Below are 27,792 nucleotides of genomic sequence, written 5' to 3'. Positions count from 1 at the left end.
CCATGACCTGTGCAGACCATCTGGAAAATGGTATTCTGGCTCATATAATCTATCACCAAATTATCCTAGTCCTGGCTCGGACTCTTTTGAGAAATCAGTTTTCCAACTTTTCTATCCTGGATCATGACAAATACATGATATAAGAAAAATCCTCTCTCATCTATACATGGGGTGCATAAAATTAGCATGAATCCTCCCCCAGCCAGTAGTAGTGTGAGAGTGAAAAGGAAGTATTACCCCAGTTAAGGAATTAAAGTCCTCCAGACAGCACAGGCTTTCCAAAATTAAATTTTGATTACTTACTCCCTCTCCAATTTTTAAGAGTTAATTTTAAATTTTGGAGGAAAAAAAAATCTCCTAAGTATTAGAAAACAAACATCAAGCATCTAGGGCAAGGGTGGGCAACTCCGGTCCTCGAGGGCCAGAATCCAGTCGGGTTTTCAGGATTTCCCCAATGAATATGTATGAGATCTATTTGCATGCACTGCTTTCAATGCAATGGGGAAATCCTGAAAACCCAACTGGATTCCGGCTCTCGAGGACCAGAGTTGCCCACCCCTGATCTAGGGGGTGCTGAAAAGTTCTGGACCCAACCAATTTGCAGAAATGAAATTTTGTGTGTGTGTTGGGGGGGGAGGGGGAGGGTTCTTTTACATGGTTTCAGAACTTTGATTGAAGCATATCCACATCTTTGTTGTGCTGAGAAATTTTCAGCACCCCCCTGGGAGTTTAAAGAGTTTCAGTCTCTGGTAATCAGAGCTGATACTATGATGTCATAATACCTCATTCCACCAATAAGAGCCAGTCTCATCAGTGATGTCACAATGGCTTGATTGTCCTGTACTTGGCTCACTTTTATTGCATGCCAAAGGGGTGCTGAAAAGTTCTCAGCCCAACCCACCAACTTCCTAAATTCTGAGCATTATTTTGCCACTGTAGCTGAAAAGAGTGTTATTTTGTTTCTGTTAAGTGTCAGTTTGCAGAAATGAAATTCTGTGTGTGTTTATTTTTGTTGTTTTTTTTTTACATTGTTTCAGATCATTGATTGAACCATATCCAAGCCATTCTCTGAGAACTTTCCAGCATCCCCTTGTATAAGAGCAAACAATGTTGCTCCATGACAATAGCACAAGAGAATTCATCTTTAATGAGCACACAAAGGGCACTACAAAAAGGATTTTTGACGCTTGTTTGGTGTCGGGAAAAGGCAAATTACAACAAATGAGTCCTTATGAATTAGATTTCCTGATTACGGTGATTTTTTTTTTTTTTTTTTTGTAATTCTGTAATCGCCTGGAACAACCGTTCGTCTTCGGAAGCTCATAAATAAAAAGGTTCCGCAAACGCAGTTTGTGCGTTTTCATTTACTTCATAAACGGGAGATAGGACTTATTTTAAATGTTTCGGACACAGTCCGAATCCGCAACGTGTCCTAAGAGCCAAATATTGAAATTCCATTTAAGTTGAACTGATGTGACCAAATTATCTCCGTACAATACAGTATTCAAACTGCTGGACCTCATTCCTCTTGACGACTTAACTAAAAGCACACGCAAACGGTGCAGGGAACAAATACTTAAGCAAATTTTTTTAAAAAATTCTGTTCAGACTAAAGTTTCCGGCATGCTACACGGTAATAACCACTCATTTTTTGGGTTCATAGTCAGTGGTGCGCAAGACGCCAGCGTGCTGACAATCCAGCGCCGACAATTCGGCGCAAGACAGAAGCGCGCGGGGTAAAAGTAATTTTTTAAGAGCTCCGACGGGGGGGATGGGGTGGCACACTCCCCCCACCCACTTTATTAGTTAGTGTTCGCGCTGCTGTTGGAGGGAGGTTCGGGGGGTTGGAAACCTCCATTATAGCGAAAACGGAACTTTTTCGGATTTTGGGGGGGAAAAGTTCCATTTTCTCTATAATGTGGGGGGTTTTACCCCCCCCCCCGCAACGGCAGCGCGAACACTAACCAATAAAGTGGGGGGGTTGCCACCACAAACCCCCAGTCGGAGCTCTTTAAAAATTATTTTTTCCCCCGCGCTTCTGTCTTGCGCCGAATTGTTAGCACGCTGGCATCTGAAACATAGAAACATAGAAGATGACGGCAGAAAAGGGCTCCAGCCCATCAAATCTGCCCACTCTTCTTACCCACCCCCTGTCTATGCCCTAATGACCCAATTTCCTTATCTTGACCCTCGTAGGGATCCCACATGGGTATCCCATTTATTCTTAAAGTCTGGCACGCTGTCTGCCTCGATCACCTGCACTGGAAGCTTGTTCCAATGATCAACCACTCTCTCTGTGAAGAAATACTTTCTGGTGTCTGCAGCAGCCACTCTCTCCTCCTCTCCCTATTGGCTAAGGCTCTTAACATTTGCATCTCCTCTTCCTATAGGCTAAGGCTCTTTACACCTGCATTGTGAGGTCATAGAACTTTCTGATTATAGAAACATAGAAACATAATGGCAGATAAAGGCCAAATGACCCATCATAGAAACATAGAAACATAGAAGATGACGTCAGAAAAGGGCTACAGCCCATCAAGTCTGCCCACTCTGCTTACCCACCCCCTGTCTATGCCCTAATGACCCTTGTAGGGATCCCACATGGGTATCCCATTTATTCTTAAAGTCTGGCACGCTGTCTGCCTCGATCACCTGCACTGGTGCGCGATTATCCCGTCACCCATTTTTTGGCCTTAGAAATAGATCTTCAATATAAAAAAAAGATGCAAACGCTAAACTCTCATAAACCTTAAATTTCTTGATATTATTTCACGTTTATTTAAAATTTCTTATACCGCCCAATCAAGCCTTCTAGGCGATGTACAAAAAAGCCAAAACAATGTGCCAAATAAAATACAATCTACACAGAAACAGACCAGGGGAAATGACATTCAGTTCTAATTCTAATCCAACGATAGCCTCAGCGGCTACACTTGAACATCGTATTTCATGGAAAGTTCGAGCTCCTCATCTGCCTTTTAATTTGTATTTCATAATATCTATATTAATAAAATGCTAAGCACGCATGCGCACTCTCACCACGTGTTCCCTGAGATCTGATCTGTCGGGATGTGCCGGCAAGAGTACGCAAGCGCGCTTACATCACCACAGCACCGCGCCGCCCCTTCACAACGCCAGCCACAATGGTGATGTCCATTGGCTGGCTCGGTGGCAGGTTGGAGACAGCGCTGATCCTCAGGTCCCCCCCCCCAAGCCATCAAGAGGAGAGTCGCAGGCGGCCTGGCTATTCAGAGAATACGGTAAAGTGGGCCGGGCCTCCCATCCCATGTGTGTCTCCCTCCTGACAGCGTTCACATGGCGGAATCCTCCTACTGATAGTTCCACAAAGCTGGCAGGGATTGACCGGGGGAGGCTGCGAGAAGGACGGGATGATCCAGGCTGCGAAGAACCCAAGCCCCCCCTCCCGCCGCACTCCAACATTCCCCCCAGTTCAGTTGTAGATGAGGTAAGAAACGCCTCCTTCTCTCCCCCCAACCCGTGCAGAGGCGCAGCCGACAGAGCCCCCGATCCGAGTGGAAGGACGTTGCGAGAGAGAGACGGGGGGGGGGGGGTTTAACACAGCCATGATATAAAACGTCCCCGGAGCCGAAACCAAAATGAAACACCGACGAAGGTAAGCAGGGCTCGGGCTGGGATACCCTGACACTCTTGCACTACTTTGGACGATGGGGAGGGAGGAGTCTTCTTACAAAAAGAAAAAAAGGTTTGTTGCGAGGGACCGTTGATCTTCGGCCATCCCTGCCTCTTCGGATTTTTTTGTTTCATTTTGGCCTGCTCTTCCCTTTCTTTTGCCACTTTCCCCCTTTTGCAAAGGATTCCTAAAAGAAGACAGACAGACAGGGGGCCAGGGAGAGCGACAGAAAGAAAGACAGACAGGGGGCCAGGGAGAGCGACAGAAAGAAAGACAGACAGGGGGCCAGGGAGAGCGACAGAAAGAAAGACAGACAGGGGGCCAGGGAGAGCGACAGAAAGAAAGACAGACAGGGGGCCAGGGAGAGCGACAGAAAGAAAGACAGACAGGGGGAAGGGAGAGCGACAGAAAGAAAGACAGACAGGGGGCCAGGGAAAGAGACAGAAAGAAAAAGAAAGAAAGAAATGCCTAAGTCTACACATCTATTCTAGCACCTGTTAATGTAACGGGCTAAAAAACTAGTTTTTAATATATTCATTCAAGCTTAAAGCCAATAAATAACTTATCTTTAGTTAATCCTAGAACATAATTAAAACAGGAGCAAATGCTGCTAAAAAAAATAAAAAAAAGGGTCAATGGCCATCTTATGGTTGAAGGGATGGTCAAATCTCCCAGACGCCTCTTTCAAAGGTTCGTTTCATCAGTGCCTCTGTGGGTGTCCTTAGTAAAACAGGCATGCATTTAGATTGGTAGCTAAATACGAGTTACTTGGGGCACCTGAATGCATTTCTCTGTGCAGGTTAACTGGCCTAAAGGTGATGCCTGAGATCCATTTTTAATTTTACTATGCCAGAGGCTGCAAATAGTACATAGGCGGGTAAGACCTAACTCACATTGTCCTATCTGTAACCATGGAAACATGCGCACTTCAGCACTGGGCCACCACAGTGCACGAACATGTCTGTACGTGTACAATTAACGCTGCAGTGATATTCCTGATTTGCCCATGTCAGAGTTGTTTCTTGCCTGTCCCTTTAGTACCTGGGCTCTGGAATGCAAGGCGTAAACCCAACACAAATAGAATTTCAATAGCTGTTAACTGCAAGCAATTATCCCCTTTAACAGCTGCTAAATGGTGTTAATTGATTGTTACAGACCACCGTTTTAGCCTATTTTGTGCATACAAACGAACCCTCAGCATATAAATGAAATCAACGTGCAATGGGTGGTTCCCAAAAAGGACTTTGAAATGCATGAAAACTATCAGATGGGCAAATGAAAGTGTAAAGTTTCTCCACCTTGGGGGATACCTGTGACCAGGGAAGGTTTGATTTAAGATCAGAAAAAAAAACAACCTCCCCCCCTCCCCCCCCCCACACACACACACATTTCCTAAGCCTGTATGCATGACAATAGTCACTTATCAGCAGTCTAGAAGCACTACACAATCCTTCCAGAGCATCAGTCAAAGGTTTCCCTACCCCCTCCCAACCTTACTAGGAGGGCCTGGATTCACTAACCTGCCCAAACGGGCCTGATCCAGGTCCGATGAATTCAGGAACAAAAAATATGCAGAAGGAGCAATTGGAGGAATGCCCCCATATGCCTGCACAGATCGCTCTATAGCGATCCCCACGCATGCGCAGACCATCTGTAGATGGTCTACGCATGCCCGTCTGAGACGTGACCTTTTTATTAAAAAAAACTTAAAACTTTAGTTTTTAGCCCTGCGAGCCCGTGGTTTTAACCCGCGGGTTAAAACCACGGGCTCACTGGGCTGGGAAGGGCAGGAGAACGGCGATGCGGCAGGAGAGATTCGGGAAAGATCGAGGCAGAGCAGGGCGGCATGAGGGCGAGCAGCAGAGATAAGAAGCAGGGCAGAGCAGGGCAGCATTCGGGGCATGCAGGCAGGAGAGATTGCAGGGCAGAGAGCAGGGGGCTTCCAGTCGGAAAGACATTTTCGACTGGTCCCCAGCAGTCGCTTCTTCAGGTGATCGGCTAGCCCGATCGGATCGGAAATTTGGTGTAGTGAATCGGGTCGCTGTCCCCAATTTGCATGCGTTTCACCTCATTTGCATGCACGGATTCGAAGCGGATCGCAGGAGAGGTAAGTGAATCAGGCCGGATGGAAATTTCATAGTAAAGGGGTCGCAAACCGATCGGTACACGATCGGTTTGCTTTGTGAATCTAGCCCTAGGATTCTGTCTCACCATTAGATGCATTTCACACACGAGATGATCCAGAGATGAGTGCTCCCTCCCCCCACCAAAAAAAACAACAAAACAACTACCATACAATCTATACCAGGGGACTGCATAGAACCCCTGCCTGGCTCAAATACACACGTATAAAAAAGAGAATTCTGCCCAGCAATCAGGAAGAGCAAAGAACGGAGTTGGCTTGGACTTTTGATCGTCTGTGCTCTTTGCAGTTCCATATTTACACATGAAATCATCATATCGTTTTTAAGATAATTTTTGAATTATCAAGTTTTGCTGAATTCCCTCAGATTGTAAACTCTCCTGTGGAATGGAAAGGTGTAGTTTGTCAGTTTATTGGGGGGAGGGGGGGGGCTAAATGAAGTCATATCGGCAATGGGGAAGGGATTCAAGCATTGGGCTGGGGTCATCTACCTTCCTGGCTCTTTATTGGGGGGGTCCATTGTCCAATCCCACTTTTTTGCTTTGTTTGTTTGTTTTTGAGGGGAGGGGGGTAGTAGGTTTATCCTTTGTTGGACTTTTCTTTGGTGGGTCTGTCCTCCCGAAACTAGGCCGATGATTGAACAGATATAAAATTGTTTTAAAGCGCCTAGTATAAATGTATTATTACCACCATCAGAACCATAATTTGGTTTTAAACAGCCTGCCATAAGTTCTAAATATGCAGTCCTTTCCAAGAACCTAGGATATTCAGTGGAGAAATGTCCTAGTGGTTTGAGCTGCTCCCTCAGCCTCTGAGGTTGTGGGTTCAATCCCAGCGACTCCCTGTCACCCTGGGCAAGTCACCTAACCAGCTCCATCAGCTAGAGAGTGAGCCCACAGGGACAGATTGGGCTCAATCAGATCACGAACCACTGGCGGGTGGTATAAGAAACAACAGTGGGACTGCTCCTAGCCAAGTTTAATAATAACGAAGATAATATCCATTTCTCTGCTTCTCGATTTGGTTTTATCTTTGACTTAGCTTCATGTTCTTCCATTATCGTTTTCACAATATCTTAATGATTTACCTTCTGAATCAACGAACTAATAGTGTTTTAATACCTTATTCTCTTGTTCACATTTTGTGTTACCTGATTTTAATTATTAGTGAACCGAGTCGAGCCCTACCACGAGATGATCCGAAGATTAGTCTAGACTAAACTAGACTAGATCCGAAGATTAGACTAGACTAGACTAAACTAAACTAGACTCAAAGATTAGACTAGACTAAACTAATATGTTTCACATTTGTTTCCTTTTTCAGTTAATAGGAAATGCACTTTCCATTGTACCAATGCATCCAGGTTCTTGAAATCTTTTTTCTAAAGCCTTCTCTTTGAGTCCTTATTGATACTTTACCTGCTTCAGTCTGATGCTTGTACAAGGCTCTAATAAAAGGTCAGTCCAGCCCAGCCCAGCCTAGAATAATTTAAAACTAATAATGGTGGGCTGGAGCTACATAGAAGTAAGACACTCACTCGCTCAACACAAAAAAACAAACAGGGTAGTCTTTGAAATTCCCCAGTTCAAATCATTTTGGGCAAGTCACTTAAAACCCTCCAGAGACAGGGAAATAACTAGTGTACCTGAATGTAACTCGTCTTGAGCTACAATGGAAAAGATGTAAGGTTATGGGCAAAATTCAGATAAGTAAAATAAGTCATAACTGGACTGACCTATCTGTAGATAAGTGAGGTATAAGTTAAATAAAACCATAAAGTCATCTTTGATCTTCCTTTTTTCATATACTGTACCTAGATCTACTGTATGTGCACCTACATATATATATATATATACACACACACACACACACACATACACAGTGGAACCTTGGTTTACGAGCATAATTCGTTCCAGAAGCATGCTCGTAAACCAAATTGCTCGTATATCAAAGCAAGTTTCCCCATAGGAAGTAAGGGAAACTTGCTTGATATGTTCCCACCCACCCCCACCCCCTGAGGCCAGCAGCACTGCTTCCCCCCCCCCCCACCCGAGAACCGGCATCGCTTCCCCACCCTGCTTGTGAACGCCCCTCCCCCCCCCCCCCGCATTAACTGGCACCGCCTGCCCAAACAGCAGTCAGCCTTACCCCCATCTGGCACCAGCACACAGCCCACAGGATGTGTCGGTGCCAGTGAAAGAAGTTTCTGCCTCTTGCCTGGGCCCTGAGCATCTGCGCATGCTCAAGGCTTTCTGGTTCTCGCTCTCTCCGGGATTCTCAATGCTCAAGGCCCAGGCAAGAGGCAGGAACTTCTTGCACCGGCACGTCCTGTGGGCTATGTGCCGGTGCCAGATGGGGTAAGGCTGACTGCCGTTCGGGCGGGATGTGCCAGTTCTCGGTGGGGGGAGGGTGCTCGCAAATCGAGTCAATGCTCGGTTTGCGAGACAAGATTTGCAAAAATGTTTTGCTCGTCTTGCAAAACACTCGCAAACCGAGGTGTGACTGTATATATGTTTATAGTATTAGGCTATGAGGGGCTGCTGAAAAGTTTTCAGCCCAACCAAGAGAATGACATCTTATCATTGAAATGAAAGGTATCAAGGTAAAAAAAGTGTTGAATACCTTGTTGGTTTCATGGCTCCATGTTTCTTAAAAATTATGCACAGGAGCCTCAGAAGTTAAACGAGAACTCTTTCAGCTCCAGTGGCAAAATAATGCTCAGAATTTAGAAAGTCGATTGGTTGGGTGAGAACTTTTCAGCACCACCTCATTTATAATAAAAGGCAGCTAAGTGTAAGACAATCAAGCCATTGTGACATCACTGATGAGGTTGGCTCTTATTGGTGGAATGAGGCATTATGACATCACAGTCTCAGCTCTGGTTACCAGACACTGAAACTCTTCCCACTATGAAGGGGTGCTGAAACGTTCTCGGCCCAACCAAGAAGAGAATGACGCGGATATGGTTCAATCAATGGTCTGAAACAAGGTCAAAGCCTAGAATTTAATTTCTGCAAATTGGCACTTAACGAAATAAGATAACACTCTTTCCAGCTCCAGCGGCAAAATAATTTAGGAAGCTGGTTGGTTGGGCTGAGAACTTTTCAGCACCCCCTCATATCTATTTTAAAGAGGTCATAGGAGCTGCCCTGCAGTGTAAGAAGGTAAGAGACCTGGGCTGGACATCCCAGAGGGACTGGACATGTGTGAAAGCAACATGAATAGCCCTGCCTCAGTTATGGTTCAGGGTAATACCAAATGGTCAGACTGGGAATGTAGTTCAGCTGGATTTTGGGAGGGGCTGCAGTTTGTAGCCCCAGATCTGTGTCTGCATTGGCTGGGCTGCAGGGAATGACCCGGAGACTGGTATCTACTGTATTGAAATCCAAACAGGAGCAAACTGCTGGGGAGGAGAGAGGAGGGATTCCGATTAATACCAAAGCCTCGTTTTAACTGGAATGGTATATCTGAACTTTCTTAGATCAAATATAATTTTTTTTTTAAGGTGATCAACTAGATTATGGATGATCACTTTTAACTGGGATAACTTAGTGGACTTGTGACTACCTATTGATGTTTTAAAACTTCTTGTAGAGGGCTAAAAATCATTGCAAGTCTTATGCTAGAAATGGTCGGCTTTATTAAAAAAAAAAAAAAAAAAAAAAGCATCAGTTAAATTCTTCATCTTTGCACCTTTTTCTCTCACAGAATTCTCTCCATTAATCAACTGTGGAAGCAATGACCATCTAACCCAGGGGTGACCAACCTTTTGGCTTCCCTGGGCCGCATTGGCCCCAAAAAAATGTTTCTGGGGCTGCACAAACGTGCAAACGCTGCAGCAAGACAGAGGAGGGAGCTGGCAAGACGGTAAACACCCGGGGACAGGCAAGGAAAACACTGCAGCGGCCTCGACCGGGGCCGCACAAAATACTTCACTGGGCCGCAGGTTGGACACCCCTGATCTAACCTTAAATTGTTAAAGCCATCAAAATCCATGCCTGCCAACTGCCCACAGTATAGCTAAGATGGGAATGACTTACTACACTATTTCATCACTTAGCTGGTCCGAGAGTGACTCTGCTTTCTTAAATAAGGATTAAAGAGATTGCTTAACAAAAAAATGTTCAAAGGAAAAATAAAAAAAGAGTCCGATGCCATTAGATAAGGAATAGGCATTTTATAGTATATACTCCACACAATCTTAAAATGGAAGGCAGAAACACAAACGCCATACACCCCTCATACAAAGTTAAATACCACAGTGTGTTTAGATTATAAGCTCTTTAGAGCAGGGACTCTGTACAGCACTGAGTACTTCTGGCAATGCTATAGAACTAATTCACAGTAATAGTAGTCATAGCGTGTACTGTTATCTGAATACGTTTACTGCTCTCATTGTCTAACGCCTGTATGTGAATTATTTTTTGCTGCAACGTCACCTTGGGTGAATGTTTTCAAAAGGCAGAAAGTAAACCCTAATAAATAACTCTACGTGGCATGTGTGCACAGTGGAATGCACTCATCCCTGCAAAGACATTTCAAATGCTTTCATTGAGAATGAGACTTTCCTGCATGGGAACAAATTCCTTGTTTACAAAACCTCCCAGGGAACTGTGGGTAAACAGAGCAGTCACCACTTCAGAAGATAACCCAGACGGTGGGGAAAAGGAGAGAGAGAGAAAGAAAGAAAGAAAAAGAGAGAGAGAGGAAACTAAAGGTAATTTTGGTCATATCCAGGATAGAGATGAAGTAGCCCTGTTCAGAATAGAAAGAGGGGTGGGGAGGCTCCTATTTTGATCTGAAGTACAAGGAAGTGATTCTAAAAGCTGCTTCAATAAACTGAGGTCTTTCCTTAGAGATGGTAACAGAAAAAGCCCTCCTTCCACGGTCATTTAAACAAATAAACATAAAAATGGCAAAAAGAGGTCAAATGGGGGGGGGGGAGGAGTTAAGATGGCGGCAGCATGAAGTCTGCGATCACATCAGCGGTCCGGGAAAGTTTTCCTTTTCTCATACCTTCGTTATGCCCCACTCTAAACAGAAGGGTAGTGTCCGAGCCGAGCCCTCTGTGGCTCGGACATCTACCCCCATTCAGCGCTCTATCCTGGACTTCGTTGCAGCTTCCTTTGGCCCCATAACTCCAGGAGGTCTCGGGCTTTCTCCGGCCGGAAGAGCGGCTGGAGATTTCGGGCAGGAGGTTTCTCTCTCCCCTCCGGAGCCTGCTCCGCCCCCGCTCAACTCGCAGCCCGAATGGAGGCTTCCTCTGCGGAAGTGAACGCTGGGGAGACCCCGTTTCATGGGCTCGGAATCGCGAGAGCAGAAGAGCAGGGGGAAGTGAGAGCCGGCATTGTTACTGGCTCTGGAACAGCTAAATTGGAGGCGATTACCCTCGAGAAGATTTAGGATTCTCTCGAGAGGTTAAACAACCAGGTAGCCAGATCTTCACGTGATTTGACAACTCTTGTAAGTACCGTGGACGCTTTGGGGAAATCCTTGGAGAAAACTAAAGATGAATTTTCAACGGAGATAAAAGAAGTTAAGGACAATGTGGTAAATAGTCAAGCTGTAACTAATAACTTGATAAAGGAAAGAACAATTTTGAGTAAAAAAATTGAACAAATAGAAAATTACAATTGAAGATTGAATCTACGTCTGTTGAACTTTCCAAAGGCCTTGGGGATTACACCTATAGATATGTGGAAAAGGTTTTTAATTGAAGTATTAAAGTTTTCCCCTGAACTTATACCTCCACTTAATAGAATTTATTATTTGCCGAAAAAGAAAATTGAAGGAACCGACCCAGGGGCAGAGGAACGTTTGACAATAGACGCTTTAAATGTTACTGAATTATTAGAAACTACTCTATCCGAATCCACAGAGAGAGCCACAATGTTCATATCTTTTGTTTTCGAACAAGATATGAATGCAATTATGCGTCTATATTTCCGAAATTCTCAACAAATGTTTCTTGGAAAGAAGGTATGGATTTTTCCAGACGTCACGAGAACAACGCAGGAGCGAAGGAAATTATCCTTAGCAATGAGAGTAGAGACTTTGACCCTTGGAGCGACATTCTTATTAGCATATCCATGCAAATGTTTAATCAAATATCAAGGTGTTAAATATGTCTACTATGCACCAGAACAGTTACGCACCTTTTTAGATTTAAAGAATCTTGCTACCCGGAATGTTTAAAAGTAGGAAGAAAAGAGGGGGTTAAAGACTGTTAAGCCTTTCAAGAATATAGTTATTACTTATGTTTGTTATCTCTTCAATATATTCATAAAACTCCTCTCCCCTTCTGAGTTAGTGGTCTAAGAAAGAATGAATTTTTCTTGATAGCAGTAATTGCGAGTTTATTTAAATTTGTTTCTTTTCTGCTTTACTTGTACAAGAGGAATATTCTTGTGAATTATGTTAAATTTCAATAAATAAATAAATAAAAAAGAGAGGTCAAATGGTCCATCCAGTTTGCTCATCCAAAGCATCCACTATCTCCTCCTCTCTCTCCGAGATCCCACGTGCCTGTCCCATACTTTCTTACCCCTGAAAGCCCTCAATACACAACTTCCTTTCTTATATCCCTGTACAATCTGCAGTTTTCATAAGAAAATAAGAATAGTCATCCTAGGTCAGACCAAAAGGTCCATCTAGCCCAGTATCCAGTTTCCACAGTCCAGGTCACAAATACTTGGCAGAAACCCAAATAGTAGAATCTCAAAGACAGCAAGATTCCGGAACTCTAAACAGCAGCATTCTATGCAGAATTCCCAAAGAGTAGCAACATTCCAAGCTAGTGATCCCAGGGCTTCCCCCATGTCTATCTCAATAGCATAAGAACATAAGAATAGTCATCCTGGGTCAGACCAAGGGTCCATCAAGCCCAATATCCTGTTTCCACAGTGGCCAGTCCAGGTCACAAATACTTGGCAGAAACCCAAATAGTAGCAACATTCTGGAGCCCAAAAGAGCATCAAGATTCCATGCAAAATCTCAAAGATAGCAAGATTCCAGAACCCTAAACAGCAGCGTTCCATTTGGAATCCCCAAAGAGCATCAAGATTCCATGCAGAATCTCAAAGATAGCAAGATTCTGGAACCCTAAATAGCAGCATTCTATGCAGAATTCCCAAAGAGTAGCAAGATTCCAAGCTAGTGATCCCAGGGCTTCCCCCATGTCTATCTCAATAGCATAAGAACATAAGAATAGTCATCCTGGGTCAGACCAAGGGTCCATCAAGCCCAATATCCTGTTTCCACAGTGGCCAGTCCAGGTCACAAATACTTGGCAGAAACCCAAATAGTAGCAACATTCTGGAGCCCAAAAGAGCATCAAGATTCCATGCAAAATCTCAAAAATAGCAAGATTCCGGAACCCTAAACAGCAGCGTTCCATTTGGAATCCCCAAAGAGCATCAAGATTCCATGCAGAATCTCAAATATTCCAGAACCCTAAATAGCAGCGTAACATTTGGAATCCCCAAAGAGTAGCAACATTCCATGCTAGCGATCCCAAGGCAAGTAGTGGCTTCCCCCATGTCTATCTCAACAGCATAAGAACATAAGGGTCCGACCAAGTATCCTGTTTCCACAGTGGCCAATCCAGGTCACAAATACCTGGCAGAAACCCAAATAGTAGCAGCATTCTGGAGTCCCAAAGAGCATCAAGATTCCATGCAGAATCCCCAAAGAGTAGCAAGATTCCAAACTAGTGATCCCAGGGCAAGCTAGTGATTCCAGGGCAAGCTAGTGATTCCAGGGCTTCCCCCATGTCTATCTCAACAGCATAAGAACGTAAAAATAGTCATCCTGGGTCAGATCATCTGCCAGGTCACAAATTCCTGGCAGAAACCCAAATAGTAGGAACATCCTGGAGTCCCAAAGAACATCAAGATTCCATGCAGAATCTCAAAGATAGCAAGATTCTGGAACCCTAAATAGCAGCATTCCATGCAGAATTCCCAAAGAGTAGCAAGATTCCATGCTAGCGATCCCAAGGCAAGTAGTGGCTTCCCCCATGTCTATCTCAATAGCATAAGAACATAAGGGTCAGACCAAGGGTCCATCTAGCACAATATCCTGTTTCCACAGTGGCCAATCCAGGTCACAAATGCCTGGTAGAAACTCAAATAGTAGCAACATTCCATTCTACCGATCCAGGGCAAAATACTTATTTATTCACCGCCTCTATGAAGAGGTTCCCCCAAAGTGGTGTATGAAGAACATATTCGTATTCACTAAAATTCTCTTTTTTCTTTACTTCTTGCTATTGAATTTTTTTTTCTAGCAGAGTATAAAGGATGCACTTTGGAAATTAACTATACAAAAACACCCATAGTTAGGATAGAATAATAATAAAAATAACAATTTACAACAGTACTTGAAGCTACTTCCATCCAAACTGCAAGATTAACAAGCTTGATAATTAAAATGCAAAGCCCATGCAATTCTCCAGATCAGTTTTCCCTGCTATTATATTGACTTGTGAAGCTGGTTGAAAGTCATCTTATTTCCTTGCATACATATTACGAATTTTAGCAAAACTCACAGATACATCTGTATCAAACCCAATTAGAACCCAAACAGGGACGTTACAGCAAGACACAGGGCAGGAGATTATGAAAACCAGAAGAAATGGTCTTAATGAAAAGGCGCACAACTTTTTTCCGCCAAAAAAAGGGAGATAGGCTAGAAAGAGAGGAGACATAGGAATAAGACCAAAAGACATTGCAATGACTTAAAAAGACATGATTTTCTATCCCTTCTCCGCTATACACCACGACATAATCTTCTCTATGGCAAACTTGGATTCCCATGACTCTACGTTTAACTCCATTCTCTTATAAATTGGCATTTTCTATTAAATGGAATAGGGAACGAGGGAAATCACAGTGTTCACTCTAAGAAAAATAAAATCCATTTATAGAACTTAAGAAAAAAAGAGTTTGAGCATGCACTCCAGTGTTATTGCGTTTGTATTTCACACTTCTTGTTTTAACACCTGGAAAACTGGCAGTGCCCTGTCCAAAGCCCCAGTAAATCTTTACCACGGTTCAAGATCATTTCCTCCTTTGCAGATGTTGGCAATCAGGTTTGTGAATTCCAAGTCATTTGTTCCGTGCGGGTGAGGGTTAGTCTATTATTGCAAAATTAGTCAGACTGCAAAAGTCTAAAGTAAACTTAGAGTCACACAACCCCACTCCCTACATTTCAAATATCAAGTCACTGATGATTGCAACCAACCCCTTAGACACCAGAGAGGGAAATACCTCAACCGTTTTGATTGTTAACAAGAAAATCCTATATCATGCTTCTATATACAGTATATACAACACACACACACACACACACACACACAGGAGGGGGTGCTAAAAAGTTCTCAGCCCAATCAAGACGAGAACAACGTGGATATGGTTCGTTAAAAAAAATTTCCTTTCTGCAAATTGGCACTTAACAAAATAACACACTTTTCAGCTACAGTGGCAAAATGACGGTCAGAATTTAGGAAGTTGATAGGGCTGAGACCTTTTCAGCACCCCCTCTGTATATATGAAAGCATGAGAATCCGCCTAGAAATGCCAAGGTATTGGCGGAATAAAAGAAATTAATGTACTGTAATGTAATTTAGGATACAGTATATATTTTTAACAAATATCTAAGGACTTCAGATAATCTTTATATCTAAAGTAAACACTACTGGAGAGCCTGCCGCAAATGGTGGGCATTCATGTCTTTAAAAAAATAGATAATTGGGGGGGTGCAGGGGTAGGATGAAATAGGTCATATAGAACTGTATATTGAAGGAATGATAAATTTCATATTTTATTATAATTTCATTAATTACTTCAATACAATGTGAATAGGAGGGGGAAGGGGAGGGGGGAAGGGAGGTGGGGGTTGGTAGGGGGTTGATATGGGTCTTATGGAAATATTTTGGAGGAATGATAGAAATATGTATGAAAATATCATAATTGTGAATCTATATGAAATGAAATCTATTTGTATTATATATTATTTCCTTCAATAAAATGTTATAAATTAAAAAAATAGATGCATTTTATTAAATCTAATTTTTTTTAAGACATGAACGACCACCATTTACAGCAGTCTCTCCAGTATATTTTACTATCTGAAGTTGTTAGGTGTGTGTGTGTATATATATATATATATATATATATATACACACATATACACACATACACCTAACAACTTCAGATAGTAAAATATATATATATATATATATATTTACATACATACGTACACACACACACATATACATATATATATATATATATATATTTACATACATACGTACACACACACACACACACATATATATATATATATATATATATATATATATATATATATATATATATATATATATATATATATATATTTAAAATTGCTAAAGAGAGATGTAGCATTAAAAAAAAAACCACAAACAGCTATGGCTACTTAAAAGATGCTCAAAACATGCTCTCAGTCAAACTCCATCATATATTATAATAAAATCATACCAAAATATAAAATCGCTTCATGGCTGTAATCGAGGGAAATTCACAGCTCGATAAATAAGTGTAATTCTATAGGGAACCTAAATTAGATGACAGCCCTGGAGAGCCATCAATGAATAGGTTGCTCCAGAGCGAAATAGCCAGACCCGAGGTTTGTAGAGCTTTGGGTATGAACTTCCAATCATATTACTGGTTGGCAGGGGGCAAAGATGTGCCCACCGTACGCTCTCGGCTCCAGCACCCCTACAGAATAGAGGTCTGCCCCTTCTCCTTCCCTCCCACCACCAAGGTTTCTGCCCGTCAGTGGGTCATGTGTGTCCGTTTCCTCCTCCAACTCAAGTAAAGTCTCTCGGAGGAGCTTTGGGAGAAGCCAAGCATTTCTATTCGCAGGGGAACCGCTCAAGGCCCTGCAAAACAATCCAGTGAATTTCCTGCACTTTACTCCTGCTGTTCAGATTTGCCTGGGATGACAGAAAATGTTTTACTCTGGAATAAAAAAAAAAAAGACCCGCGGGTGACAATTCTTAGTTTTTGCATGCCCCTAGACATTCTTGAGTAATAAAAAAAAAATTTTTTTAATACTGCGATTGGAAAAGGCAAGATTTACTCACAATTTTTGAAGGAATGGTTAATATATTGAAATATAATAGAAATAAAACCAAAGGAACCAAGTAGAGCTTTGGATTCTTGCCCAGAAATAGCAAAGAAGAAAAAAAGTAAAAAAAAAATTTAAATTGAATCAGGTTGGGCAGACTGGATGGACCATTGGGGTCTTTATCTGCCGTCATCTACTATGTTATTACGGAATAAAGGCGATTCGATTTCAAAGGCAGAAATAAGCAATGATAAAACTGTCCCTTAAACGCAGCCTTCCAGCCCACCTCCCTCTCCGGGTTTATGCAAGCAAACATAAGATCAAACACGGATTTTGGCCCGATTTACTTGTGTTTCAATGTTTTTACTTTTTACAGTCTGTCAAGCCAGATGGCAAATTTTAAAAACCTCCCAGGGGGCTCCATTCAGATCAGAGGTGAGCGTTTTAAACGTAGTAAAAAGAACATATTATGGGGGGAACCCCTAAAACCTGTCTTTCCACTGCTTGCTAACACAGAGTTTAGAGAGGAGGGGTTGGGGGTGGCTAAATGGTGAACTTTGCTTCCGATGCTCCTGAAAGACAGGTCGGGAAAGTCCCTTCTCTCCCTCCCGCCACATAAACAGCTCTAAAAGCGAAAGTTTCAACCAGGCTCTGATTAAACCAATTTTCGCTCTCGGGAAGCTTTTTTTAGACGTTAAGCCGGGCTTTTGAGACGCTCTCAAGGGCGTTCAGTGAATTCCCAAACCGATTCGGAACCTCGGGCTGAAATCGCACCGAGAGGGTTAGAGAAGGCACCGGTTTCACATGGTTTTAGGTACATTTTACACTTTCAAAGAATGTCAAATCCGAGAAACAGTTTTCTAAGACAGGGGTTCAACAAAGTACAAAAACCTAAGCGACTTCGAACATTTTTCCTGCCTCCTTTAAAAAGTTAGGAAAAGCAATACCGAGTTTAAACAATATTTTAAGGCCCAACGTAAAGGAATTATCAACTGCAAAATGTCTGCTTCTACGTTTATACCAAATTTTTGATCTGCACCTAAATGCTTTTCTTTTTTTTTTTTTCCTCGGTGATGTCCGGTTGTTGTTTTTTGTTTGTTTGTTTGATTTTTATTCTTCTAAAGTTCTTTCTTTAATCTTAAACTCCCCCGGCAGAGTTTCATCTTTACATTATTTTCATTTAAAATAAGGATTTGAGATCTTAAAGCCATACGTGCTGCATAAACAGATAGGAAAGAGAAATCCTAGTTCCTTACCAGGGTGAGCGTGGATGTTGATGGCCGACGAGAGGTATTTCCCAGGAGGGAGGGGCGCCGCCAGCCCCGCAGTCAAGTGGCCGGAGGAAGGAGCGAGTCGGCCGGCCGCAGTCGCAGCCCCGACCCGGTGACTTTCCATGGCCATCCCAGAGAGCATAGGAGGAGGAACGTGGACAGACCTGGGAGGGCCAAAGTCTCTGCCATCCATCGTCCGCTTCCAAACTTCTCGTATCTTCTACTCCCCTCCCCCCCTCCTCCTTGCTCAGATTTTCTTTAGAACCCGGGTTTTACACGGTCCCATGGTTTCCACCGATAGAGCGATTCCGCAGCGGCATTTTCCATGTCTAGAAAAACGGAAATCGGATGAGAATGGCTCGCTCTCATTCTATAATGGGATAAATTATTGCATTTTAACGAAAACCAACATGTTTTGTTTTTTTCTTAAAATCAGGCTAAGCAGATAAATGTGTTGGGGGGAGGGGGAGGAGGAGAAGAGAAAAAGAAAAGTTCCAAATCGGAAAAAGAAATTATTTGGCTTTCTCTCTTGACTGCTTGAAATTTGTTATTGAAAAAAAATGCGTAGAGCAAAATTCAGAGTTTAGATCTCCTTCCATTTAATTAAATAAATTTAAAAAACCGCAAAACCCTCACAAAACTGCAGAGAACAATTTAACGAAAGGAAACCAACCTTTTCCCTCATCTTATAACCTATTTTGGCTTAAAAAAACAACAACACACAAATGACTCGAATCAACCTGGCCATTCCTCCCCCCTCCCTTCCCCCGGAAATTTTTGTTTCGGTCTAAAATTTATTGCTATATCATAGTCGTCGAGCTCTGTCTAACCAGATCCAGTACCCAAATCGATTCACTGGATTTCCTCCGTCAAAATCTTTCGATTTTGTGCAATTCTCCAACATTACCTTCTTTCTGTGAAACTGACCTACCTTTTTAACATTTGTTTATTTCTCCGAGCAGGAGTCGTTGTTTGAACTGCCTTTATATTTTTTTTTTCTCTCTCTCTTTTAGCTTGTGTAAATAAAACTGGGCTTTTCATTTGAACTTGTCACAGTAGAGCACTAATCTAGCTTATTTTTGTAAAGCAACCCGATGACTAAGTAAGGTCGCTTTCAGTACATATATTTTGTAGATTTTCATTGCTTGGTTTCTAGGATAAAACTTCTAACTTTTAGCATTTAAACCTGCCTTTAATATAATCAACCTCAGAATATTTAGTTTGCTGAACAGAATTTCATGGTTAACTTCCTAGTTCCCTGTTTTTATTTGATCAAGAGACACATTTTATCTTTCTAATGCTTGTTCTGCAAAAAAAAAATAATAAAAATAAAAAGTATTCCTTACCCTTTTAGCTACAGTCATGTGAAAAAAATTAGGACACCCCATGAAATATTCAGTCCTTTCTTAAGAAATGCTCACATATCCATTTTTTTAATCTCTGGAAAAGAAAGTGATGTAATTGCAGGTAAACAACAAAAGTTTTCCTTGATTTACTCATGAAACAAAAGATATCCACAAAAATTTATATTCTCACTGAGGAATAAATTAGGACACCCTCCCACATATCCTCCCACTTAAAGTGGCTCAAATCACACACAAGTGTATCACATCAGGTGCACATGATAAAAACATCGTTACTCAGCATTTTGAAGGAGGTTTGCCCTACTTAAACCTCAGACATTGAGTTTGGTGTACTCATGATTGCTGGTGCAAGTGAACACCATGGTGAAATCAAAAGAGCTGGCTGCAGCCTTCAGAAAGAAGAGTGTAGCAGCTAAGTCTGGTAAGGAATTTAAAAAGATCTGGACAGAATTTGAGATTCCATGGTCGGGAAAATAGTGTACAAGTGAAGGACTTTCCATAGAACAGCCAACATGCCCAGGTCTGACCATCCAAGCAAGTTGACCGCCAGAGCAGACTGCAAGATGCTAAAAGAAGTCTCCAGAAACCCTAAAATGTAATCATGGGACCTACATCAGGCTCTTGCTATGGTTGATTTGAAAGTGCATGCCTCTACAACAGGGGTGTCAAAGTACCCTCCTCGAGGGCGGCAATCCAGCCAGGTTGTCAGGATTTCCCCAATGAATATGCATGAGATCTATTAGCATACAATGAAAGCAGTGCATGCAAATAGATCTCATGCATATTCATTGGGGAAATCCTGAAAACCCGACTGGATTGCGGCCCTCGAGGAGGGACTTTGACACCCCTGCACAAATTTAACTTGCATGGGAGGTGTGCAAGGGGGAAACCTTTGCTCTCTAAGAGAAACATTAAGGCCAGACTGAAGTTTGCCAGGGAGAACTTCTGGAATAGTGTTCTATGGACAGATAAACTTAAAATTGAATTATTTTTTCACCAGAAAAGAGAACATGTTTGTCTTACACCAAATACAGCATTCCAGGGGAAAAAAACCTCATACTAACTGTGAAGCATGGAGGTGGAAGTGTCATGGTTTGGGGACGCTTTGCTGAAGCAAGACCTGGCCAGCTCACCACTACAAATTCTACCGTGTATCAGAGGGTGTTTGAGGAACATGTGAGATCATCTGTAAGAAAATTAAAGCTGAAGCGGAACTGGACCCTGGACAATGACCCAAAACATACCAGCAAATCCACCGAGGACTGGCTGAAAACTGAGAAATGGAGAGTCCTGGAGTGGTCGAGTCAAAGCCCTGATTTTAATCCCATTGAGATGCTGGGGGGGGGGGTGATTTGAAACGGGCTGTACATGCAAGAAACCCCTCAAACATCTCCCAGCTGAAAGAATTCTGCATTGAGGAGTGGGCCAAACTTTCCTCAGACCGATGTCAGAGACTGGTAGAAGCGTCTCACTGCAGTTATTCCAGCCAAAGGGGGTAACACTCGCTATTAGGGCATAGGGTGTCCTAATTTATTCCTCAGTTAGAATATAAATTTTTGCGGATATCTTTTGTTTCATGAGTAAATCAAGGAAAATTTTTGTTGTTTACCTGCAATTGCATCACTTTTTTTTTCCAGAGATAGATTAAAAAAAAAATTTTTTTTTTGACATGGATATGTGAATAATTCTTAAGAAAGAACTGAATATTTCATGGGGTGTCCAAATTTTTTCACATGACTGAAACTCACTTCCTTTAAATATTGCAACATCAGTCCAAATAAATATGTTTCTAGGGATAAGTTAACAAGAACCCTCCCTAATTTGGATTTATTTTATTCTGTGGATTACCTTATCCAACAAATGTGGAGATTTTGGTTTTCTAATTAATCTCCCCTACTGTGACCCCTGTATTAATCAACATTTTAATAAAAAAAGAAAGAAAAAAATTGAACAGTTGGGCACTTTTTTCCCCCCAGCTTTTTTAACAGCTTGGTTTAAAGCATCGGGATTTTCGGTTTATATAGCCTTCTTTCTTTCTCTATTAGATTATACGTTTCATTTACTTACAACAAATAATAATAATTAGAGAACGTACGTTTGCCATATTAAAAGCAGCGGCGGTTCTCTTAAAATAGTTTAAACAGGAAAAAAAAAGTAGAAAACAGAAAACAGGAATTACTTCGTTGGTCTCCGATTTTGAATCTTTCTCTTTGATCGCTGCTTTTTCTCTTTCCATATGCAGTTAAAATGGCTGAATTCCTGCTTTTAATTAAAAACAGCCTACAAAAACATGAAAATGTCTCTCTCCTCCCCTCCCTTTTCTCTTACCTTCAGCCTACAGCACTTGCAAAAAAAAAAAAAAAAAAAAAAGGGATTTAAACCGGGCTATTTTGCTTTATTTGGCCGGCTTTTTATGGAGTTAGTTAAAAAAGGGCTAAGGGAAGGAAGAGTTGGCTATGGAACAACGAAGGAGTTTAAGAGAGGCGAAGGGGGCAGGTATCAGATCCTACAGGGGGAAAAAAAAATTGCTGACATATCCCTCCGTCGCCCTACCTTGTACTCTGAGCAAAAAAGTGTCGCCTTTCTAAGGGATCCGCTGCTTTGACATTCTTTTCGCCTCTTAACGACGCGCTGGAGCCCAGCGTCTACTTGCAAGCCAAAGCAGCGGCTCTGCTCGCCTTTCGTGTCCCTCAAGCCATAGGGCTGGCTCGGAAAACTCCTCCACCCCGGAATAAATAGGGACCCAAGCGCCGATTCGAATCCAGGATTTGTCAACGAAATCCAGGCAGCAGCGGTTCAGAGAGTCCCCGAAATCCATATACAGTCCAGGGTGGGAAAAAGGTACATTATAGAAGCCCCTTTGCAAGTTCCTCTCCCTGTCTCTGGATCTCGGCAAACTCTTTAGCAATGAAACGAGCATTGTTCCTGCGGGCCCGCCTCCTTTCGAGTGGGCCAATGGCGGACTCGTAGTAAACCGCTGATTGGACGCTGGCGGTGCCAGTCACTCTCATGTAAACATTTTGGCCCTCAGCCATGCCTATAAAACCAATTATGGCCCAAGAGCTGTGGCGGTTTCAAGGCTCTTCAGAAGGGCTGAATGATCAAAACCGGTGGTGAGAATTTTTAGAGACCGTTTCAAGGCGGCCCCTTCTTTTTCGTCTGGGCTGACTGGTCAAAATAGTGGAAGATGGTCGTACATGCGATTCAGTTCTTTTCATTTCGCTCTATTTAGTGAACAAAATGCTGAAGTTCCCCTTTTTTGTATGTGTGTGATTCGTGGTGAGGAGATTTTCTTGTTGATGAATGGGGATCGGGAAGACTGGAGGGGTTGGGGGGGGGAGTGAGTTTTTTTTTTTTTTTTTAATGTTAACATCACTCGGGGCTTGAATGGGAAAGTGATTTGAGAGCGGGAGCTTGTGGTTTTCCCAGGTTCAGAAGAAACAAAAAACCCAACCACCCCGATGTTTCAAAAAAAGCTTTAGTTCCTTGAAAAACAATCTACCACCCCTGCCCCAAACTTTCTCTGGGAAGGCTACTAGGACTGAAGCGTGAGACAAAGCAGGTAGACTTGATAATGCAGTTGAGTGAGCCTTTTATTTGATGCTTTCAAGAGGTACAGTGTAATATTGTGATATTGTAATCCGCCTAGAACCGCAAGGCACAGGCGGAATAGAAATCCCTAATGTAATGTAATATCACATTTAAAAGCAATAGCTCGGCAGGGGAAGAAAAAAAAAATCCGTCCCGGACACAATCAATGTAATTTATAGAACTTTTGAATGAAAGAGTTCTGGACAAAAACCAGCGCAATTCAATAACGCGCTAATAACGCACATTTAATACAATTAGGGTACTTCTGTAGCAGAAACTGAAAACCACTGTGGGGGTTACTTGTGAAATATCACAAGTGAATGCTATATATATATAAATAATGTCAAATGCTTTCCCTCTGCTATTCCTGCTCAACTTCTGAGCAAATAGGTTTAGTAGGGAGAGACCAGGCGCTTAAAAAAAATTAAAACTGCAATCTATGCTGTTTTAGTGCTAAAAAGCCATCTTATAAACTTATTTTTGTGGATCAGGACGTCTTATGGAAAAGATCCCATTACCAACCATTACCGAAAATGCGGCAGGATTTACTCGGGAAGAGGCTTTGCCTAACGACTCCTTAATTAATACGATTAGAAATTGGGCTCGTTTTAACTTTTGCCAGGTTGCTGACTGAGGGGAAAACGGTGTCCAACACGCTTTTCATGGCTAAATAAAGGTGACGATTGCTAGTTATTTAACTGAGTAAAGTCGGTTTATCCTTATTTTATATGTTTCGATTGTGTTCCGTTAAAGGTTTTGAGTTTACAGAGCCGATTACTTCTTAAACCTAGTCCTAAAGCTCGGATTATAGCATTTAAAAACCGATCAAACATCATTCCATATGATTTTCCTTTTTCTATCTTAAATGCATTTTATTTAAAAAGGAGATCTTTTAATAAATAAATAAATATATATATATATATATATATATATATAAGCTGAGCCTTTGATGGCAGTTTCAAGTTGCCCTCAGCCAAACCCTCCCAGACCGTTTCAAGGCCGCCCCTGTTCGCAAGGAGAAGCGCAGGAGAGAGAGAGAGAAAAAAAAAGGCAGAACGAAAATAGTAACGAGTCAAGGGAAAAAAGCAATGTGGGTACATTATACGAAGAAGATCTCATCAGAATATGACCGAAGCTTCTCCTGACACCCGAAATGAAAGGCTGGCAAAATTCAGCAAGACTCGGCAGCGGTGGATTGATCCCAAATTAGCAAAAGGAGCAACAGGAAGAAAAAGAGACCTGGGGGTGGGGGAGGAGGGGAGGCTGTTGCAGGGAAAATTAATGCAGCTCGAGACATGGCTGCCTGAACAGAATGCTGAGAGATCTGAGTGATCAGTGATGCAGTAATGAGTGACAGCCGAGCTGGCTTTGTAGCAGAGAAAGTGCTTTTATTCCTTTTTTTTTTTTTTTTTTAAATCCAGTTTGTGAGGGGTTTGGGTTTGGTTTTTTGTTTGTTTTATTATATATATTTTTTTTTGCTCGTACACGCCACACACTGCCCTTCAATTGAGATCTGCAAAATTGTGTCTTTTGAGGATTTCTAAACTCCTGGATTCTGAAAGCTTAACATTTTTTCTATAGACTTAACATAATTCGCTTTTATATTTCTGTTTTAAGAGGCTCGTTTTATAGTTGTTTAATGTTTTCGCCCCCGGATGCTATAGAAGACGCTGTCATTTTGATGGCGGGGTACGTATATATATAGAATAAATCATTGAGTCCGTGTTAAAACATTCTGTCTGCTTGTCTTTCGTTTGCATTTCTGTGGATTTCGCACCGGAGGTCCAGAGCAGCCTGCGTTTCGTTATAGCTGCAATTTCCCCCTTGATCAATCTTCAGTTTTGTTTGTTTTTCTCCGCTCTATCAGCCACCCAAACCTCAAAACTTTTCGAAACACGATTTATTAGTCAACCGTCAAAAGCTATTCGTTTAAAAGCCTTTTATAGCAGAGGGTTTCCTAGATGAGAAATAGGCAGATCCCATAATCGACTGATTGCCTTTGCTACAAGCTCATCTTATATTCTCTATATATTTTATTTTTTATTTTAATCTCCGGCTTTTCTGTTTGGTATTAGAATAATTTAAACATGCCCTTGCTTTTGAAGCAAGTATTAAAAATAATGTTAACGTGTCTGCTCTTCCTAGCTGAGTCAGGGGTTTCTGTAAGCCTCTGAATTAATTTCCTCCTCCTTGTTTTCTGCAGTCGGTTGAAAAAGACCAGCTGGGAGCCATCTTGTTGGCTGGGTGGAGTGCTGGAGCTGGCAGCCTTGGGAGACATCTTTCTCTCTCGCGCTCATAAACGCGCAGAAACGAAAAATCTGTAATTAGTGGCAGCTTTGTAAAAAAATTAAAAAAATAGAGGGTTGGGGTACTTTTTTTTCAATTGTCTTAACAAAAAAGCGGAAAAGCTTTCCTGCTTCATCCGGAACCTTTCTCTCTCTCTCTCTCTTTTTTTTTTTTTTTCCGGCGCTAAACTTTCTTTGTTACTTTTGTAAATACCAAAGGAAGTTTTAAAAAATGACCCCGAATAGCATTTCTGTTGCTATTCCCAGCTTGACTTTCAACGAAGCCATTCTTCTTCCTTTATCGATCGAACAATGTTGTTTTCGTTGGTGGTTCGTTTCCTTATGAGCAAAGACGAAAAATAAAAAAAAATCTTCCTCGTGTTTCGGTTGCCGATTTTTTTTTTTTTTTTTGTAAGACAAGAAGCCACAAGATTGTTTTTACAGTCACTCGGTTGCAATTTGTGCTCAATAGGCGAATCGGGATATTTTATTTTTTCTTCCATTTTTAATCGTGTTAACTAGATTCACACCTTATTGGGGATTTTATTTATAATTGTGCCATCCAGACGAAATAATCAGGGGTTTTTTTTGGGTTTTTTTCTCATGAAAGTTTATTGTTCTCGGTTGGACTGTCAAGGTGTTCTTATGAAAGGGCAGCTCAACCTTGAAGGTACCCTATACATTTCCCATATATTGTAAACCATTTGCCGTTGGCAGAAGGTCCTTTGTCGTCTTCACTCTTCCCACCCCTCCCCCTCCTCTTTTAAAATCTCAAAAATAATGTTAATCAGCTGTTATTAAAAACACATTTTGTAGGAACCCCTAGTTACATATGTTCTAACAACAAATGTACTCATCATTAAAAGGCATACTTCTTTTTTCATGGATTCGGGGTGCAAACATTATTATACCTAAAATTAAATCACCACGTTGTAGTTTACCGACTGTTTTTTGGAGAAGTCGGAAAGAAAGCTAATCGAAAATCTTAAAGCTTTAACTATTTCACCGGTTTTTGAATACCGGGAATCAAAAAGTTTCTTCAAATCAAACTGCAATATCTTTGACTAATATATATATATATATATATATGTAAAACACATCTACCATGTCAAACGCAGTGATTTACTATCGACGCGAAAAGTTCCTGCATAACATCAAAGGCCATTTGCAGTCCCTAATCCACAAACAAAAAAAATTACCTCAGAGAGGAGAATGATAAATTCTGGTTGGTATTTTTAACACGAAAAGGGAGCAAACATTTTTTTTGTTGACAAATTCCAAATAACGTTGCGCCAGGGTTTTCCTTTGTTAAAAATACTCCCTTTTCGCCAAATAGCTGCAATTTGGGGAGTAAATCCCCCCCGAACAAGAAGCTGACACCAGTTAATCAGTGAAGAGCCCCAGAAAATCATTCATTCGGCTTGGATATATTGTCTTTTCGTTTTCTCTTTAATTAAGAAAATGGATTTTCAATAACTTAGCTACAACCCTGCTTTGTTGTTTTCAAAGTCTTGTTCCACATTTGAGTTTTCTATGGGGACGGGGGGGGGGGGGAGAGAGCGAGGAAGGGGACGGGCGATGGGAGGAGGGGCTGAAACATAAATGTGTATTTTGGGTTGCAGATAAATTGAACGCGTTGTTTGAACAGGGCGATATATTTTCCAGACATAAATCCTGCTTTTTTTTTTTTTTTTTTTGCCTCGCTGCGTTTATCCTGTGCCTCGTCTGAAGAAAGTTCGCTTCCAATATTTATTGTCGCCTTTTCTCCTGTTCATTTCTCACACCTCCTTAATTTTGTTTCCGCTTTCCTCTTAAGGGAATCGACCCCAGATTGTCCTTGACCAGAAAAGCTTGGGATCCTCCTGATGGCAGGGGTGGGGGAGGGGGCAGGAAAGCTGATACAAACCCTGCGGCTCTGGTTTTTGCCAGGAGAACAGTTGCTGCAAATGTATTCTCTCTCTCTCTCTTTTAGCCCTGGCAGGCATTCGCAGAACACGTGGCAGATCTGGCCCTGAAAAAGACAAATTTAGGAGGGAGAGAGAGAGCTTACTGTATGTATTAATCGAGCATATTACGAGTATTACCGCTACTACAAGGCCCTGCAGCCTGTTTTTCTCTCCTCCGGTTTTTTTTTTTTTGTTGTTTTTTGGGGGGGTTGTTTTTGGGTTTTTGTTTAGACCTGTTTCCGGCTTAAGGAAATAGCACATGACACAGCCTATCTGCAAGATTAGATAGCGCCTATCAATGGGGGATGGGCAAGTGCTTATTACTCAAGCAATTTTCCCTATCTACAATCTACCTCAGGGCTGCCCAAGTCCGGTCCTCGAGATCTACTGCCAGGCCATGTTTTCAGGATATCCACAATGAATATGCA

General features: G+C 41.9%; 1 protein-coding gene across 6 annotated transcripts in view; it reads right to left on the bottom strand.

Moving 5' to 3' along the window:
• TNRC18 (trinucleotide repeat containing 18) overlaps window positions 1–22,450 on the bottom strand; it is a 223,838-nt gene extending 201,388 nt beyond the window's left edge. For 4 of the 6 annotated variants that reach the window (XM_033914995.1, XM_033914996.1, XM_033914997.1 and 1 more), the window contains exons 1-2: window positions 22,096–22,450; window positions 18,164–18,507 (exon numbers count right to left, since the gene is read on the bottom strand). In XM_033914995.1, the coding sequence (XP_033770886.1) occupies window positions 18,164–18,371 (208 nt within the window). In that variant the 5' untranslated portion in view covers window positions 18,372–18,507; window positions 22,096–22,450. Of the gene's footprint in view, window positions 1–18,163; window positions 18,508–19,524; window positions 19,659–22,095 lie in introns of those variants that run through there. The other 2 variants (XM_033914993.1, XM_033914994.1) reach the window with 2 other exon arrangements.
• Between the last annotated feature and the right edge of the window lie 5,342 nt (window positions 22,451–27,792).

Source organism: Geotrypetes seraphini, chromosome 11 (genome assembly GCF_902459505.1).
Source record: "Geotrypetes seraphini chromosome 11, aGeoSer1.1, whole genome shotgun sequence".
NCBI classification, from domain to species: Eukaryota; Metazoa; Chordata; class Amphibia; order Gymnophiona; family Dermophiidae; genus Geotrypetes; species Geotrypetes seraphini.
The sequence above is the reverse complement of the archived record's forward strand: the minus strand, read 5'-3'. Positions and strand labels throughout refer to the sequence as shown.